This window comes from Mastigoproctus giganteus, chromosome 3 (genome assembly GCF_048544385.1).
Source record: "Mastigoproctus giganteus isolate SK-2022 chromosome 3, ASM4854438v1, whole genome shotgun sequence".
Classification (NCBI taxonomy): domain Eukaryota; kingdom Metazoa; phylum Arthropoda; class Arachnida; order Uropygi; family Thelyphonidae; genus Mastigoproctus; species Mastigoproctus giganteus.
The window spans coordinates 142,456,121-142,473,755 of record NC_143577.1 but is presented as its reverse complement, the minus strand read 5'-3'; the positions used below and the strand labels follow the sequence as shown (position 1 = coordinate 142,473,755).

The window sequence follows — 17,635 nt, the reverse complement described above, 5'->3', positions numbered from 1 at the left end:
CTAAGAGTAAGAACAGGTGCATTCCTAGTTCTTACTGTGCACTAATGCTAGGAGTATAGTAAATAAATTCGATAAATTTGAAGTGCTGGTAAAGACATCAAAGGCAGATATTGTTGGGATATCAGAGATGTGGTATCACACAGATATAACAAATGCAGAATTTGAATGTGTGGAGTACAAGGTATAGAGGAAGGACAGTCAGAATAGGAAAGGAGGAGGAGCTATGCTGTTAGTTAGGAAAGAGATAAAATCTGAGGCAGTGCCATTCAGTTGAGGTGGGTGGCCTGTGCAATGTTGAGTCACTTTGTTGTGACATAAGCACTGGAAAAGTGCTGTGTTATATGCCTAATAACTCTAATGAGTAACAACAAACAATTGTACAGAGAAATGGATATTCTCCCTACCTAGTAGGGAGAAAATCACGTGCTTTCGTTAGGATTCTTCTCCTGTACTGCTTGTCACAGGCAAACCAGTACAGATCAACATCCAGCAATTGCATCATCGTTAACATTTGTGTTGGAAGGAACATTTCAGACATGTGAAGTCTCCCATGGGTCAAGCACAACTGTGGCTTTGCTCTCAGTGCAGCAGCAGGAGGAGGAGGAACTCTCCAGTGGATCATGTCCCAGATGTTGGGAGCAGAGATCTCTCCCATGAGCATTTTCACAGTGTAAGTTAAGTGTCTCTGTTCCACTGGCAATCATTTCAGACTGAGAGCCATGGCCATTACTGTAGTTCACTGCTGTGAAGGTAACTTAGATTTCCATGTGGCCCATTTAAGTAACTGAAACTTGACGCTATATATAGTGGCTTTAGCATAGTTTTGGTCACAGAACCTCAAATTTCTGCTCCGTAGAGGATGCGTTGGAAGAAGACAGTCTGGATGTACCTCTTTGTAGTGCCTGGGTTTATGACATGCAGAAGGTGCTGTTTCGCAATCCAGTGATTTCGGCTCATTTGATGGTGCAGATGTTCATGTTTTGGTAGTTGAGGCGTAACTTTGTGTCGAAGATCACCCAGAGGTCACAGTGTTTTGTTACGCTTTTGATGACTTACTTTCTCTTCATATGTAGGCTGATTAACTGTCAATTTGGGCTTCAATGAAAAGACGAAGCAAGCGGATGGACTTGTCTGGATTAATCTTCAGACCAAAGAATTTGAGGTAGTTTCCTAGAAAATTGCAATCTACAGAAATTGTCTAACATTAACAAGTATCTTTTGTTTTCCCAATCTTCAACCCGTGCACAGTATTAACTACTATAGGTTCTGATCTTTCATGTCAAGGTTTGCATTAAAAAAAAAAAAAAAAAAAAAAAAAAAAACCATCAGATCACTTAGTCTTCAGATATTCCAGTTTGCAGAAATGAAGCCTTTCTTGGTAAAAGCACCCCTTTTTTCCCATCACTACTCTCATTACCCTTCTTATACCTATGCCAGCTCCTGTACATCCTTTCTAAAATGAGGAATCTAGACCAGTGTGCAGTACTCAAGATGTGGTCTCACCATTGCCCTATACAATGGGATAATTCAAATCACTTATTAAAGTGAGAATAATTCCTGTATATTAGCATTAGCATTGGTAGAGGTGTACGATGCAAGAAAGCAAGCTTATGCAGCATCAGCCAAAAAAAACCCTCCCATTTCACCCCTCCATTCATTCCAAATGCCTGTTCAGCTCAGCCTTAAATTTATTTAGGCTATCAACTTCCACAACAAGAGATTGAAGTCTGTTCCACCAATCAACTATCCGTTGGCTAAAGGCAAGTTTCCGCACATCTATTCTACAACTGTCTTTCCACAATTTGAATCTATGCCCCCTCAGGTTCTTAATCTGAGCAAAAGGAAGAATCCCATCAGCATTCAGCTTGCTCAACCCATTCAAGACCTTATACACCTCAATCAGATCACCTCACTTCACAGGCGCCTCCGTAGCCAGGTGGAAAGGAGCAGCAGTGCGTAGCACACGCTTCTTGATTAGACCGGGGTTCGAGCCCGTCGCCACCAAATACGGAGGATGCGGAAAGGTCAGGGAATGACCACCGCATATCCCGGAGCAATATGGCCTTAGTTGCTAATGCTCCTAAAAACCAAATAACTAACTAACTAACTAACCTCACTTCATACCTGACTGCACAATTACTCCCAGGTAGTTCCACTGTACAAACTGTAGTACCACACATTTTCATACATTAATCTGGGATTACTGCTATCCATATTTTAAAATTCAATTTCCATTTCTCATCCTATTTGCCTAATTTTTCCAGATCGTGTTGTAATAGCATACCTTGATTCCTGTCATTAACCAACCTACTAACCTTTGTGTCATCTGCTGACTAAGCACATTAAACCTAATATACCTTCATCAGTATATTAATAAATACAGAAAACAATAGTGGTCCCAGCACTGAAATCTTTGGGATTCCACTAATAACATTGGTCCAAGAAGAGCAGTGTTCAGTGATACGCTTTGCCTTCTCCCACTGTACAGCAGTCTTGTATCTGCAATTGCATAGCAAACTCCAGAAATCCAAGTATATGATATTGAAATTATTTTTTGTATAAAATTTCTGTGTTACTGCATCATAGTATCCAATGAAATTGGCCAGGCAAGATTGCCCCTTAACACATCTATACTGTGACCAAAGTATAACTACACTGCTGTCCAGATAATTGTGCGTTACTTCTTTAACCAGTTACCCCGTTATTTTCTTTGGAATAGAATTAAAGCTAACTGGTCTGTAATTACTCATGATACCCTTTGACCTCTCTTTGTTTTAGGAATATATTTACCCTAGTCCATAAGGATTTAACCTGAATTCAGTGATCTCTCATAATTAAGGCTAAGGGTTTGTTAACCTCCTTTGCTGTCTTTCTTAATATTAAATAGATCCCATCCACCAGAGATGACTTTTTGTAATTAATTTCAACAATTTAATAATACTAAATAAAATTATTTAGTTCCCTGTTAGAATTTTACTCACTTCTAGCATTCCCGATCCCTAAAAATTTCCTCATGAGTGAATGTAGATCCAAAATACCCAATTCAATTTGTCAGCAAATCAAGCAGGTTCATCGACAGTTAATCCTTTCATATCTATTGACCAATATGATTTAATCTATTCTTTCTACTGATTACATAAGTGAAGGGTCTTTGCATTCTTTGCCAGAGACTGCTCTTAATCTGCTTAGCTTGCCTCACCTCCCTTGTGATTTGATTGCAGACTTTTTTTATCTACTGTTTTTATGTAATTGATATACATTCCATATATTTTTCTTCTATGCCTTGAACTGCATCTCTTAGTTGGTGTAAAAAGTCCTTCAACTTCTGCAATAGCATCCATGAATGCTTCCTATTTAGAATTTACTGTTGCCAACTTTATCAATTGTCCCACTGTATAGAATTTAAAAACTGTCTGTGATTGTCTTTGATCACCTTTACAAAAATAAAAGCTTCCTTTTTCCTCTGATAGTAGTTAACATCTTTAAGTAAGATCAAAAATTTTACTTAAATTTTGATTCAAAATTTTTGATGCCATCTAATTGTTCTTTTATCTGCACATTCTTAATGTATGAAGGGTCACTACCAGTAATCAGATCAAGGGTATTGCTTTCTCTTGTCGTCTAACATGCCGCTGTAGGAAATAATCATCCAGTAAATCCACACGTGTTCCTAATATGTGAGTGATCAACTTACAAGGTTCCATCAATATCTGGGAATTAAAATCCCCCATTATAAGACGTTATAATTTACTGGCCTACTCTATATATCTGTGTAGTTGTTTGCTATACTCATCCCAGCCATTATACCTATAACACACTCCTACCCTCATTTTTGTTTTCCTATTATATATGTTCACACCAAGTGACTCAACACTGCACTGGCTATCCATGTCTACTAGATGCCCTGCCTTAGATTTTATGTGCTTCTTTAGTAAGAGCATAACTCCCTCCACCTCTGTCCTGTCTGTCTATGCTCCTGAAGATGGCTCTAGTTTGTAGAACTATCTCCACCGATGCACTACAGATTATCACAAGGAAAATGCCAATTGAATTGACCTCTTTCTGATTTAGAGAGTAATGACTTTCAACATTCAGCATGGAACTCCTTTTATTATTTGTGATCTTGAGTTGGATTTGGCTAATGATCCTAAGAATGAGACCAAGCGAATCTTAGATATCTTAATGACTCTTTGGAATCATAGATGGGCTAACTCAAATAAAGGTGTAATAACTCGTAGGTTCTTTCCCTCTGTTGTTGATGTTCTGCCAGAAAAATAGTTTCTGTATTAATCTACAAACTATGTTTTTATTAATGGGTATGACTCATTTTAGCAAAGCTGAATCAGCTGGGTGTTTCAGAAAGGTTGCAGTGTCACTGCACTGCCCTGAAGACATGGAGTCATGTTTTATATTATGGTCATGAGTACTTGGATCTCAGAAATTAATTTTTATTTGCTAGTCCTAATCTTGCTCACCTGACTGAGTGATGAGGCTCAATTAATTAAGACTGAAGAAGATTTTCAGGCTTTTCAAAAATTTTCCAAGAAATTATTCCAGAGAAGATTAATGCTGTTTGAACTTGAGGATAGAACATTAGAAGGCTATTGGCATGAATTCTGTGTAACAGTTAAAAATGCTGAATAAACAGTGTAATTTACCTGGTAGTTAATGATGGCTGTTTTCCTTTATAAACAGGCTAACCTTATAGTTACTTGTGACCATATTGTTATTTGTCTTCATCTGATATTGACTTCGTAAGATCAATGGTTCCTTGCGCCTTGTTTGGTCTTATTCATGTCATATGGCTCATTGTGCCATGTGCTTGTCCTGTGGTTCCTTGTGCTGAAATTTATATTTCTGTATATAATATTTATGTATACAGCAGAGTTTCCAGTTTCTGGCAAGGGGCTGCTTGTTAATAAAAATGAATGTGCTTTCTGTCCACATTGTACTTCCCATATTCAAATTTTGAGTCCCTGTATCTGAGTGAATCCATGTCTCTGATATTACTACAATGTATTTATTTTGATTTTTTTCAGATCTGTACTTCAAATTCACCAAAGTTATTTACTATTTTGTTAGCATTAATGTACACACTGCAACCAACCCTTTTTACTCTTCATAGCCCTAATGGAGCCCGGGTGTTTGCTTGTTCCATGAGAAACTGACAGTAGGTCTTGAAATCCTAATCATCTTGTGGTGTCAGGGATTTTCTGGCTTCACCTCTGCCTGCAGCTTCTGTTAATCTGTATATCCTATCCAGGCTAGCAGCTTTCTACTAGCCTGGATGGGATATACAGATTTCCAAGTAGTACTGGCTTGATGGTATCAGCAAATATTCTTACACCCCTTCTATTTGTCTCTCCCTTTCCTGTTGAAATAGTCTCTCCTTTCAACAAGCATAGACCATAATGAGAAAAATTCTATCCCATAAACCCAGAAAATGTCCTCCAGGATAGAGTTAATAAGACTTTCATCATGTATCCCCTCCTATTGTATCTGGACTGGATTGCAGACACTTTCAATTTCAATCCTAACTTCTTGCTATTTTTTCTCAATATTTCTCTGTACTTTTTAAACAAAAGCAGATAATGCAAAAAAATCACCTCGCAGGTGCCTACTCTCCAGGCACTGCAATATGCAGAACATCAGCCTTTCTTGGTAAGAGCACCACTTTGTTCCACTCACTAATCTTGTTGCCCATCTTTGTACTCGTTTTAGCAACTCTACATCCTTTCTAAAATGAGGCCTCCAGACATGTATGCAGTACTCAAGATGTGGCCTGACAATTGCCTTATACAAGGGGATAATCACCTCCTTATCCCTGCTAGAAAAATTCCTGTACATCACAGGACAAGACACGATGAGCTACTTTTGCAGACTGTCTGCACTGCTCAGAAAACTTCATATCTGACTACACAATAACCCCCAGGTATTTTTCATTCTCTACCACCCTGAGTATAGTACCACACAGTTGATATGTTATCTGGGGTTACTGCTACCTATATGTACTTTACATTTATCAGTGTTGAACTCCAGTTGCCACCTCTCAGGCCATCTGCTCAACTTTTCTAGATACTGTTGCAGTAGCGTACTGTCTATAGTGTCATTAACAACCCTGCCAACCTTCGTATTGTCTGCAGACTTGGACATTAAGCCTGATATACCTTCATCAGTATCATTGATAAATACAAAAAACAACAATGGGCCCAACATGGACCCCTGGGGGACACCACTAATAACATTAGTCCATGAAGAGTCTTCTCCCACTCGACCTTCCCTTTATCCATAGCAGCAATTTGCCCTTAATGCTATACTGCTCCAACTTGTACAGTAGTTTTCCATGTGCAACAGTTTAAAAAGTTTTCCTGAAATCCAAATATATGATATCAAAATTATTTTTTGCATCCAGCTCTTTTGTGACCTCATTGTAGTATCCAATCAAATTGGTCAGACAAGACTTCCCCTTAACCAACCCATGCTGCGTCTAAACTGTAACTGCAGCCCTGTCTAGATGATCCTGTAGTGCTTCTTTAACCAGTGCCTTCATTAATTTCCCCGGAACAGAAGTTAAACTAACAGGTCAGTAATTACTTGTCTTCCTTTCCTTCCCCTTTGTGAATTGGGGTCACATTTGCACATCTCCAGTCCAGGTGGACCTCCCCTGAGTCCAAGGAAGCTCTCATAGTTATGACTAAGGGTTTGCTTACTTCTTTTGCTGCCTCCTTTAATATAACTGGATAGATCCCATCCACCTCAGGTGCCTTTCTTATGTTTAACTTCAACAATTTCTCCACCACTTTGCTCTCTGTTATTACAAAATCATTTAGTTCCGTGCCAGAGTTTGTTAAACTTCTCGCATTGCCTTCCCTGAATAACTCCTCATGTGAGAATGTAGGTGCAAAATACTCATTCTGTTTGTCAGCTACCTGAACAGGGTCCTCAACAGTCGAACCATCAATATTAAGTGGGCCAATCTGATTCATCCCATTCCTTCTAGAGTTTACATAAGTAAAGAACTCTTTGCTGTTTTTCTTTGCATCCTTTGCCAAAGATTTCTTGTAATCTGCCTTTGCCTGCCTGACCTCCTTTGTGACTTGATTACACACCACGTTATATCTACCATAGGCTTCTGTGTCACCTGATGAGTTATATGCATCCCATACATTGTTCTTCTCTGCCACTAGTCCCATTAGTTCATCTAACATCCATTTAGGGCTAAACCTTGAACAGCATTTCTTAGTTGGTACAAAAAGCCTAGTAGCTTCCAAAATTAATAATTTGAATGCTTCCCATTTAGAATTTGCTGTTGGTAATATCATCAGTTGATCCCACAGTATAGAATTTAAAAATTGTCTCAGACCATTGTAGTCATCTTTACGAAAGCAAAAACCCTTCTCTTTACCCCTGACAGTAGTTACATCTTTGAGTAAATCCCACAACAGCACATTGTGATCACTGCCACCTAGTGGTTCCTTTATCTGCAGATTCTTAATGCATGTAGAATCACTGCTGATAATCAGATCAAGAGTATTACCCCCTGTGTTCACTTCCTCTCGAACATACTGCTGCTGTAGAAAACAATCATTCAATAAATCCAAAAAAGTCTTGCTAGTGTGCGAGTGACCAACTGAGAATATCTGGGGAGTTAAAATCCTCCATTATAAGACAGTCTGATTTACTGGCCCACTCTATTTCTTGCTACGGTTGTTCATTATACTCATCAGAATCATTAGTCCTATAACACACTCCTACTCTGTTTTGCTTTCCCAGTGCTTATGTCACGCCAAACTGACTCAACATTGCACTGTCCACCCATGCCAACTGGATGCACTTTCCTAGATTTTGTGTTTTTAGCTAACAGCATATCCCCTCCTATCCTTGTCTATCCATCCTAAAAATGGATGACAAAATACCTCCCATCCATTATTGTCTCACTGCACCTGACTACTCTTTCCAAAGTAATGGCGAAATCCATTAACATCCAACTTCTAAACTGTCTCAAAACATTTTATCTTGATCAGTTATCGTTATTTGGTTTTTAGGAGCATTAGCAACTAAGGCCATATTGCTCCGGGATATGCGGTGGTCATTCCTTGACCTTTCCGCATACTCCGTATTTGGTGGTGACGGGCTCGAACTCCGGTCTAATCAAGAAGCATGTGCTACGCACTGCTGCTCCTTCCCACCTGGCTACGGAGGCGCCCCTTGATCAGTGATCACCAATATGGATTCCATTAATGTTAATCCACTGGCTTATGTTATCCATGGAAAAATTCAGTGGAAAAGTTTGTGAACCCCAAGTAGTTGTTGCTCTTGACATTTTTAAGGCTTTTGATTGTTTATGGCATAATGGTCTTTTAAACAAGCTCCCACCTTATGGATTGCCAACTGGTTTTTACAATTGGGTATTCAGTTTTCTCTCCGACCACTTTCTGCAGGTGATGATAGATGTTTCTCTTTCTTCAGACCTCTCTACTAATACTAGTGTTCCCCAAGTTTCAGTTTTTTCTCCCAGTCTTTTCCCATTGTATAGGATTGCCATTGGTTGGAAGTGTTATCCATAATTTTGCTGATGATAGTATATTGCATTAACCTTCCACTTTGAGAAACCTTACCCTGTACAAACAGCCTCAACTTCTTGAATTTTGACCACCAGTATTTTCCAACAGGTCAGAGAGATAACTTAGATTATTGAAATTTTTCTAAAACCCAGTTTTATTTCTTGCAAAAAAAAAAAAATAATAATAATCTGCTGCTGCAACATTCACTTTGATGATACTCAGAATTCTAGACTAAAACACATTTCTATTAGGTATGTATATATTGACTTCTAATCTCTGTTTTATAAAAAAATCATAAATATTGCTTCATCTCCATCTGCAAAACCAGGTTTTGTTTTTTGCTGTTGGCTTTACTTTTCTTCTATACAGCTACCCACTCCATTCAAAAGTGGGCAGTTAGGTTAATTATGACTGACATCTTATCTGTTTCTGCTTCATGCCTTTTCTGTGGATACTTTCCTTCTGTTCTTCAGAATTTACATATCTGATTCCCTTGTTCTCTTCCAAACCAATTTGAAATGTGCTGCAACCAGTCAGCATCCATTTACTGCCATCTTCAAAGTGAAAAATAACTTTTCTTCTTTATCCTCATTTATACCTTCAACTTGTTTAATTTTCAGTCTTCTCAACCTTCAGTCCATGCATGGTATTAAGTAATATAGTTTGTGATACCTTTAATGTTTGGGTTTTCATTTAAAAAAAAAAATACCTTGTGTTGTGGAACTGGGTAGTTCAAATAAATTTAAAGGAAATTTGGACAAATTAATTGCATGAGTGGGAAATGTTCTTTTTCCTCTTTGTTTGACTGGTACTGTATAAACTTTGCTTTCTTTCATCATGTTGCCAATATTAATATTAATTTTAAATAATTATTTTCACAGTGGTTGTTGGAGTTAAATATCAATAAATTTGATTTACCAACCTTTCGGTTATTAAGAATGTAAAAAAAAAAAAAGATAAACTGCAACCATAATCTGCCACTCTGGTCCAGTGTGGGTTTTCAGATCGGCCGTATTTAGCAGTCAGGGGATTGAACCCTGGTCTACTTAAAGAGTGTTTGCTACTGCACTCCTGCTCCTGACCACTTGACTGTCATTAAGAATGTATTGGATTCTAATTTTTAAACCTTGATAAAGTTTTACCAAGTCAGTGGTAGAGAATGAAAAGGACCTGGGGGTAATTGTGCAGGCAGATATGAAGGTTCTCTGAGCAGTGCAGACGGGCTGCAAGAGTAGCTTATGGTGTCTTGTCAATGATATACAGGAATTTTTCTAGCAGGAATAAGGAGGTAATTATTTCCTTGTATAAGGCAATGGTCAGGCCACACCTTGAGTGCTGTATACAGGTCTGGAGGCCTCATTTCAAGAAGGATGTAGAGCTGTTGGAACGAGTACAGAGACGGGCAACAAGATTATTGAATGGAACAAAGGGTTGCTCTTATGAATAAAGGCTTAAGTTTTGCAAATTACACTTGTCTGGAGACTAGGCACCGGCGAGGTGATCTGATAGAGGTGTATAAAGCCTTGAATGGTTTGAGCATGCTCAATGCCGATGGGAATCTTCCTTTTGCTCAGAATAATCACCTGAGAGGGCATGAATTCAAATTGAGTAAAGACAGATGTAGGATAGGTGTGCGGAAATTTGCCTTTAGCCAGTTGGTTGGTGGAACAGACTTCCATCCCTTGTTGTGGAAGTTGATAGCCTAAATAAATTTAAGACTCATCTGGACAGGTATTTTGAACGAACGGAGGGGTGAAGTGGAAGTTTTTTTTTTTTTTTGGCTGATGCTGCATAAGCTTGCTTTCTTGCATCATATGCCTCTACTAATGCTAAAGTCATACTGAAATGTCTAATTTACCTTTAATGTTCAGTTAAATTTTTCTAAAATAAATCAGGTTAACTAGCACAGCAAAGTGTTCTTATATTGTTTATTAATTATCTTAATTCAAACATGCCTTTATATGACTACATTTTAGAAATTCATATAATATTAATTGATAGGTTATTAATTGATTTTATAATGAATATGAAATAAATAGATATGACTTCTCTGCAAACTTCAGGTGGGTCATTTTATTCACTTTGTATGTATTGTTCTGAAATAGATACCGGCCATCTTCTCATCAGTTTCCAATTGTTGTTAGTCAGGATTGTGGTCATGAACCCACAACAAAGGCTATTAAAGCTTATGGAGATCAGCTTACACTTATCCAGGTAAATAACATAAGGTTCCACAGTATCATTAATATCAGTAATCAAGTCTTTTCATATGTGAAATTTATTTATTCATTATTATATTTTATTTTTTTTTTATCAAGAAGGAGGCAAAGATATGCAGTAGACTTTCAGAATAACGGCACCTTTGGGAATTCGAGATGCTATTGTTTTGATTATTCAGTTATCTAGAAAGTTTATTTTTAATGTATTTAATGCAGAAATAATGAGGCTAAATAAGAAATAGAGTGAATAAGAATGCATATTAACTGCACATGAAAAACAAACATGGTGAAAATCCAATGTTACATTCTGCCATTAATACACTCCAACTTACACCTGTTTGGTTTCTATTATTATATCAAGTTTGTCACTAAGCTTTAATGTCATTCTTCTTTTCTTCTCTGTATGAGGTTTATTAACTTTAGGAGCCATAGTGAGGGGTTTTTAATTTAAAATAAATGTAAAACAGCAGTATAATTCGTGATATCAGTACAGAATTTGCTTTAAAAATGGTGAATTTAAACAATGCAGGATCATCTATACAAGACTGCAGTAATAATCCAGACACAGCATGGGTTTGTTAAGGGAAAGTCTTGTCTCACAAATTTTATTATATACTAGAATGTGGTTACAAAGGAACTAGATGCAAAAAATAATTTTGATATCATATACTTGGATTTCAGGAAAGCTTTTGACACTGTTGCACATGGAAGATTGCTGTACAAATTGGAGCAGTATGGTATTAAGGGGAAATGCTACGATGATAAAAGGGTGGTTGAGTGGGAGAAGACAGAGAGTGGTAATCAATGAACGCTGCTCTTCGTGGAAATAAATTCAAGGAGGAACTGGACAAACTTTTAAAAGGAATGGCTGTGTGAATTTTTTTTTCTTGGCTGATACTACATAAGCTCATATGTTTGCTTGCTTCCTTGCATCACATAGTAATAGAGACATGTGATGCAAGGAAGCAAGCATATGAGCTTACTTTGAAAACCCCATGACCTGCTCTGGCTTATGTACATCAGCCAAAAAAAAAAAAAAAAAAAAATTCACACAACCATTCCCTCTAAACGTTTGTCCAGTTCCTCTTGGAATTTATTTAAGCTATCAACTTCCACAACAGATGGAAGTTTGTTCCAGCAATTAAACATCCACAAGCTAAAGGTAAATTTCTGCAAATCTATTCTACAATTGTCTTTCCTCAGTTTGAATTTACGTTCCCTTAGGTACATAATCTGAGCTAGTGGAAAAATCCCATCAGAATTCAGCATGCTCAACCCATTCAAGGCCTTATACACCTCAATCAGATCACCTCGCAGGTGCCTAGTCTCCAGGCACTGCAATTGGCAGAACTTAAGCCTCTCTTGGTAAGAGGACTCCTTTGTTCCCTCACCAATCTTGTTGCTCTTCTCTGTACACAATCAAGCAAATCTACATCCTTCCTAAAGTGAGGCCTTCGGATGTGTACGCAGTACTCAAGGCAAGGCCTGACCATTGCCTTATACAAAGGGATAATCACCTCCTTTTCCCTGCTAGCAAAATTCCTGTATATCATGGACAAAATGCCATGACTTGCTCTGGCAGCCTGTCTGCATTATTCTGAAAACTTCATACCTGACTGCACAATTACTCTCAGGTCTTTTTCATTTTCTACCACTCTAAGTATAGTACCACACAGTTGGTATGTTTTTATGGACTTACTTTTATCCACGTGCAGTACTTTACATTTGTCAATGTTAAACATCAGTTGCCACTTCTCAGCCCATTTGCCCAAATTGGCAGTGTACTACTGTTGCAGTAGCACACTGCCATTACTGTCATTAACAACCCTGCCAACCTCTGTACCATCTGCAAATTTCAACACTAAGCCTGACATATCTTCATCAATATCATTGATAAATATACAAAACAACAGTGGGCCCAATATCGAACCCCGTTTAGTCCAAGAAGAGCAAACACCCTTTTGCGCTTAATATCATTCTGCTCCAATTTGTATAGTAGTCTTCCATGTGTAACAGTGTCAAAAGCTTTCCTGAAATCCAAGTATATGATATCAAAATTATTTTTTGCATCTAGTTCCTTTGTAATTACATCGTAGTATCCAATCAAATTTGTCAGACAAGACTTTCCCTTATCAAACCCATGCTGTGTCTAAATTATTGCTGCAGTCTTGTCTAGATGATCTTGCAATGTATCTTTAACCAGTGACTTCATTATTTTACTTGGAACAGAAGCTGAACTAACTGGTCTGTAATTATTTGTGTCACCCTTCGATCCCCCTTTCTGAATTGGGGATACATTTGCACATCTTCAGTCCATGGGGACTTCCCCTGAGTCCAAGGATGCTCTCATTAATATGGCTAAGGGTTTGCTTAGTTCCTTTGCTGGATAGCCTCCTTTAATATAACTGGATAGATTCCATCCACTCCAGGTGTCTTTCTTATGTTTAACTTCAACAATTTCTCCTCCACTTTGCTCTCAGTTGTTACAAAATCATTAAGCACCCTGTTGCAGTTTGATAAACTTCTGGCATTTTCCTCCCTTAATAACTCCTCATGTGTGAATGTAGATGCAAAATACTCATTCAGCTTGTTAGCTGCCTGAGCAGGGTCATCAACAGTTGAACCATCGATATCAAGTGGACCAATCAGATTCATCCCCTTCCTTTTTAGAGTTTATATAAGTAAAGAAGTCCTTGCTGTTTTTCTTAGCATCCTTTGCCCAAGATTTCTCGTAATCTGCCATAGGCTTCTGTGTCATCTGATAATTTATATGCATTCCATGCATATTTCTTCTCTGCCACAAGTCTCATTAATTCATTTGACAACAGTTTAGGCCTAAACCTTGAACAATATTTCTTAATCGGTATGAAAGTCTAGTAGCTTCCATGATTAATTCCTTGAATGCTTTCCACTCACAATTTGCTGTTGGTAACATCATCAGTTGGTCCTGCTGTACAGAATTTAAAAACTGTCTGAGACCACTGTAGTCACCTGTACAGAAGCAAAAACTCTTCCCTTTACCCCTGATGGTAATTATATCTTTTGGTGTAATTCTATTGAAGTACATCCCACATCAATACACTATGATCACTGCCAACTAGTGGTTCCTTTATCTGCAAAGTCTTAATACAAGAATAATCACTGCTGATAACCAGATCAAGAGTATTACCCTTTCTGGTTGCCTCTTGAACATGCTGCTGCAGAAAACAATCATCCAGTAAATCCACAAAAGTCTTGCTATTCCTGCTACATGCCTCTATTACTATTATCACATGACTTGCCTTTTTCTTTTTTAGACACTGCAAGACATCTGCCTGTGTATAAACATTTGATCTCAATGTGCAATTAGCTCGATTGTGCCGTTATTTGGGATGCTGTTATTTCGACAGTCTACTGTATTTAATTTTTCTGGTTTTTTTTTTTTTTTTTTTTTTTGTGTTGGTTATCAAGTTGAATGAGAAATTTGGTGCAGTATTGCTGAGTGATATTGAAGGAAGAAAATTAGTGCTCTCACTATTCACAGGGATATCCTCCAAAACATGCTGCCAACAAAACTAAACATAGGCACTCAGACAAAGTTGGTTTCTTGACAGCTTTCTGAGCTTGTTAATTACCAGTGCTAACCATGCATCAGAAGATTAAACATTATCACAATAATTCTTAACAGTAGGATAATCTCTTGAGCTTAAATTATTTTTTCAGAGCATAAACATTGAAATTGTGGCAACTGTGACATTGAAATTTCAGCTCTCTGAAGAAACACTCAAAGTGAGTCCATACACTCAGAGGGAACACACTATCATCCCATATCACAGTTTTCTTTATATTACATCTGTTTGCATTTATTCAAATTTATTTGCATTCCTTCTGTCTGTGACTGTCTTAATACAAAGGTTTGTATATTTTTGGACAGTGTTTGTGTACTTCTACTACGATGTACTACATTGCAGGTTACTAATTACAAGATATGAATCACTCCAAAATCTCCGATAACAAAGGCTCTGTGAATATTAAGTTGTAACTTAATAAATCCTTTGCTAAATTTAAAAATTAACTAATTTCATATTGAACAATTAAAACTGTTTAATAAATGAAATTGAATGTGTTATTTAACTATACATTGCATTAGATTTCAGGGAATTTGATTATATTTTTTTAATTAAATTATTTTTTTTCATTTTCTATAATTAGAAGTGAAAAGTAAATGTAGTTATTTCTTTATCAATTAATTACTAAGATAATAACTTTGTGGAACACTGGAAAAAAAAAAAAAAAAAACTGTCTGTTTACATCCTATAAACTTAGCCATTTAGTTTAATTACAACTGTATAATATTTTTTACTCTTCCCATATTACTCTTTTCAAGTCTTTTCTCTCTGTATGTATATAAGTATATGTATATATCTTCAAAAGAGACATCACATTCAAGAGTCTTGCCTAACAGTGCAATGCAAAGCGTACATGGACTATTAAAAGCTAATAATACAGCATTACAACGACATTTAATCTCTCATTTTCTTTTATCCATACTGATTGTATGGAAGAAAGAAATAATAATTGCCAGATTTCTATTTGTCCGATTTTAGTGGAATTTGTTTTGAATTGACAAATGCTTTTAACAAGACCAAATACAAAATTTGGTCTTGAAAACACATGGTGCAAGAAAGCCTATGGCTTATGCTGCACCAGCCCAAAAAAAAAAAAAAAAAAAAAAAAAATGAATAGAACAATGATAAAAAAAAAATAATAAATAAATATATAAATAATAATAATTAATAAAAGAAAAGGAAATTAAACCTATCATCCTATGTACTTCCCTGACCCGAAGGTACTATCCAGATGACCTTTGAATTTCCTCAAACTGTCAGCCTCTACCACCCATGTAGGCAACTTATTCCAATAATTTATAACTTGCTAGCTAAAATAAAACTTCCTGCAGTCCAATCTAAACATTTCCCCCCGTAACTTGAATTTATGTCCCCTAGTTCTAGCATCATTTATAATCTTGAAAATTTCGTCCTCATTCATTTTACTGATGCCTTTCAGAGCCTTAAACACCTCAATCAAATCTCCTCTAAGGTGTCTAGTTTCCAAACTCTGCAACCCACATATTCGAAGTCTTTCTTCATAAGGACGCCCTTTTGCCGATCTCACCAGGCAAATTACCCGTCTTTGCACCCTTTCAAAAAGCTCGATGTCTTTCTTTAGGTGCGGTCTCCATACTTGAACACAGTATTCCAAGTGTGGTCTAACAAAAACCTTATATAATGGGATTATCACGTCCCTATCTCTACTTGCAAAAGTTTGATAGATCATCGATAGGCCACCATGGACCTTCCTTGCAACCTGTTTACAATGCTCAGAGAATTTCATGTCTGACCATATCGTAAACACCCAAGTCCCTTTCCTCCAGTATTGGGTTTAGTTGAACTCCACCAAGTGAATAAGTTATTTTGGGATTACTGTTTCCCAGGTGTAATATCTTACACTTTGTTGGATTAAAGCATAGCTGCCATTTTTCTGACCATTCCTGAAGTCTATCTAGGTCTCTGAAGAAGCTCAGCTTGACAGTGATCATTAACTACTCTACCAATTTTAACATCATTTGAAAATTTAGACATCACGCCCCCTATCCCTTCATCGATGTCGTAACTAAGAAAGTCAAAGTTTACCAACACTTTTCTAGAGCTAAATTTTTCACCGTCACTCACTTTAATATGTTCAGTATACATTGTAATTTTAATTGTAGGCTTGACATTTTTCTATTTAAACAGTAATAACATCTGTGTTGTTCACTTGTATATTTGTGTAGTTTTAGGCATGTTAGCAAATATGCATAAAGTGCCACTTTGTGTTTACCATTGTCTGCCACTCTGCATTTGGCAACTTTACTCTTAGTGAAGGATTTTCATGAAATTGTTTGGCTCTTGTAGATGAGTTTGTCAGGCCTCCCCAAATATGATTAAAATCCTGTTGTAGTTCACCTTGGTCTTTTTTAGACCTAGATCAAATTTAATTGATTTTATGCTATAATTTCTACTCTATCTATACAGCTACTATCTTTCAACAAAAATATTTTCTTTGATTTCCCCATTAAAAATTCCACAAATTATTTAGTTATCAAGAAAATGAAAAAAATATTGGATCAAGTATGACAAAAACCATGGACAAAAATACCATGGACAAAAGACCATGGGGGAGACCAAGAATGAGATGCCAGGACATGATAAAGACCGATGTCATTAAGAAACTGAAGTGAAATCAATGAGAGAGAGAGAGAGAGAGAGAGAGAGAGAGAGAGAGAGAGAGAGAGAGAGAGAGAGAGAAATACATGGACAGGGCATAATGGCGAGGCTTCATACGTCGATCCGTGGAATAGCGGAACAATGACAGATGATGATGATGATATTTCTGGTGAAACTTTGGAAATGTTCCTCACAGCTAAGTCTACATGGCAGTGCCATTGTTCTGTTTTATGCCCCAGCAAGACCACAAGGTAAAGTTAAAATAACTTATAGTTAATCATTTTGATGATGAATATAGTCATTAACTGTATTTAGCAGTCATTATGAGCTTGAACCACAGCCTACTCAAAAAATGTGCTGTTGAATTCTTGTCCTTGGCGATTTTGTTATATCAGGCCTAACAGAACATTGACTCACTGTTTCTGAAGAGAGCATAGGTTGCCACAGTATCTTTTTTAAAGCAGTCATAATCAGTTGATATCTAACAGACAGTCCAAAACAGATATCCATGGACAGAAGAATTCTGGGTAATCTAATGTATCCAAGCATACTATACTGGTAAACAATCCTGTGGCTGCATTTAATGTAAAATGTTTATTGTCATTGA

General features: G+C 37.0%; 1 protein-coding gene across 1 annotated transcript in view; it reads left to right on the top strand.

Annotated features, from left to right (window-relative positions):
• Mgat1 (alpha-1,3-mannosyl-glycoprotein 2-beta-N-acetylglucosaminyltransferase) overlaps positions 1 to 17,635 on the top strand; it is a 305,503-nt gene that overhangs the window by 116,935 nt on the left and 170,933 nt on the right. Inside the window, exon 5 of the mRNA XM_090370685.1 lies at positions 10,670 to 10,778. Coding sequence (XP_090226811.1) covers positions 10,670 to 10,778 — 109 coding nt within the window. The remainder of the gene's footprint in view (positions 1 to 10,669; positions 10,779 to 17,635) is intronic.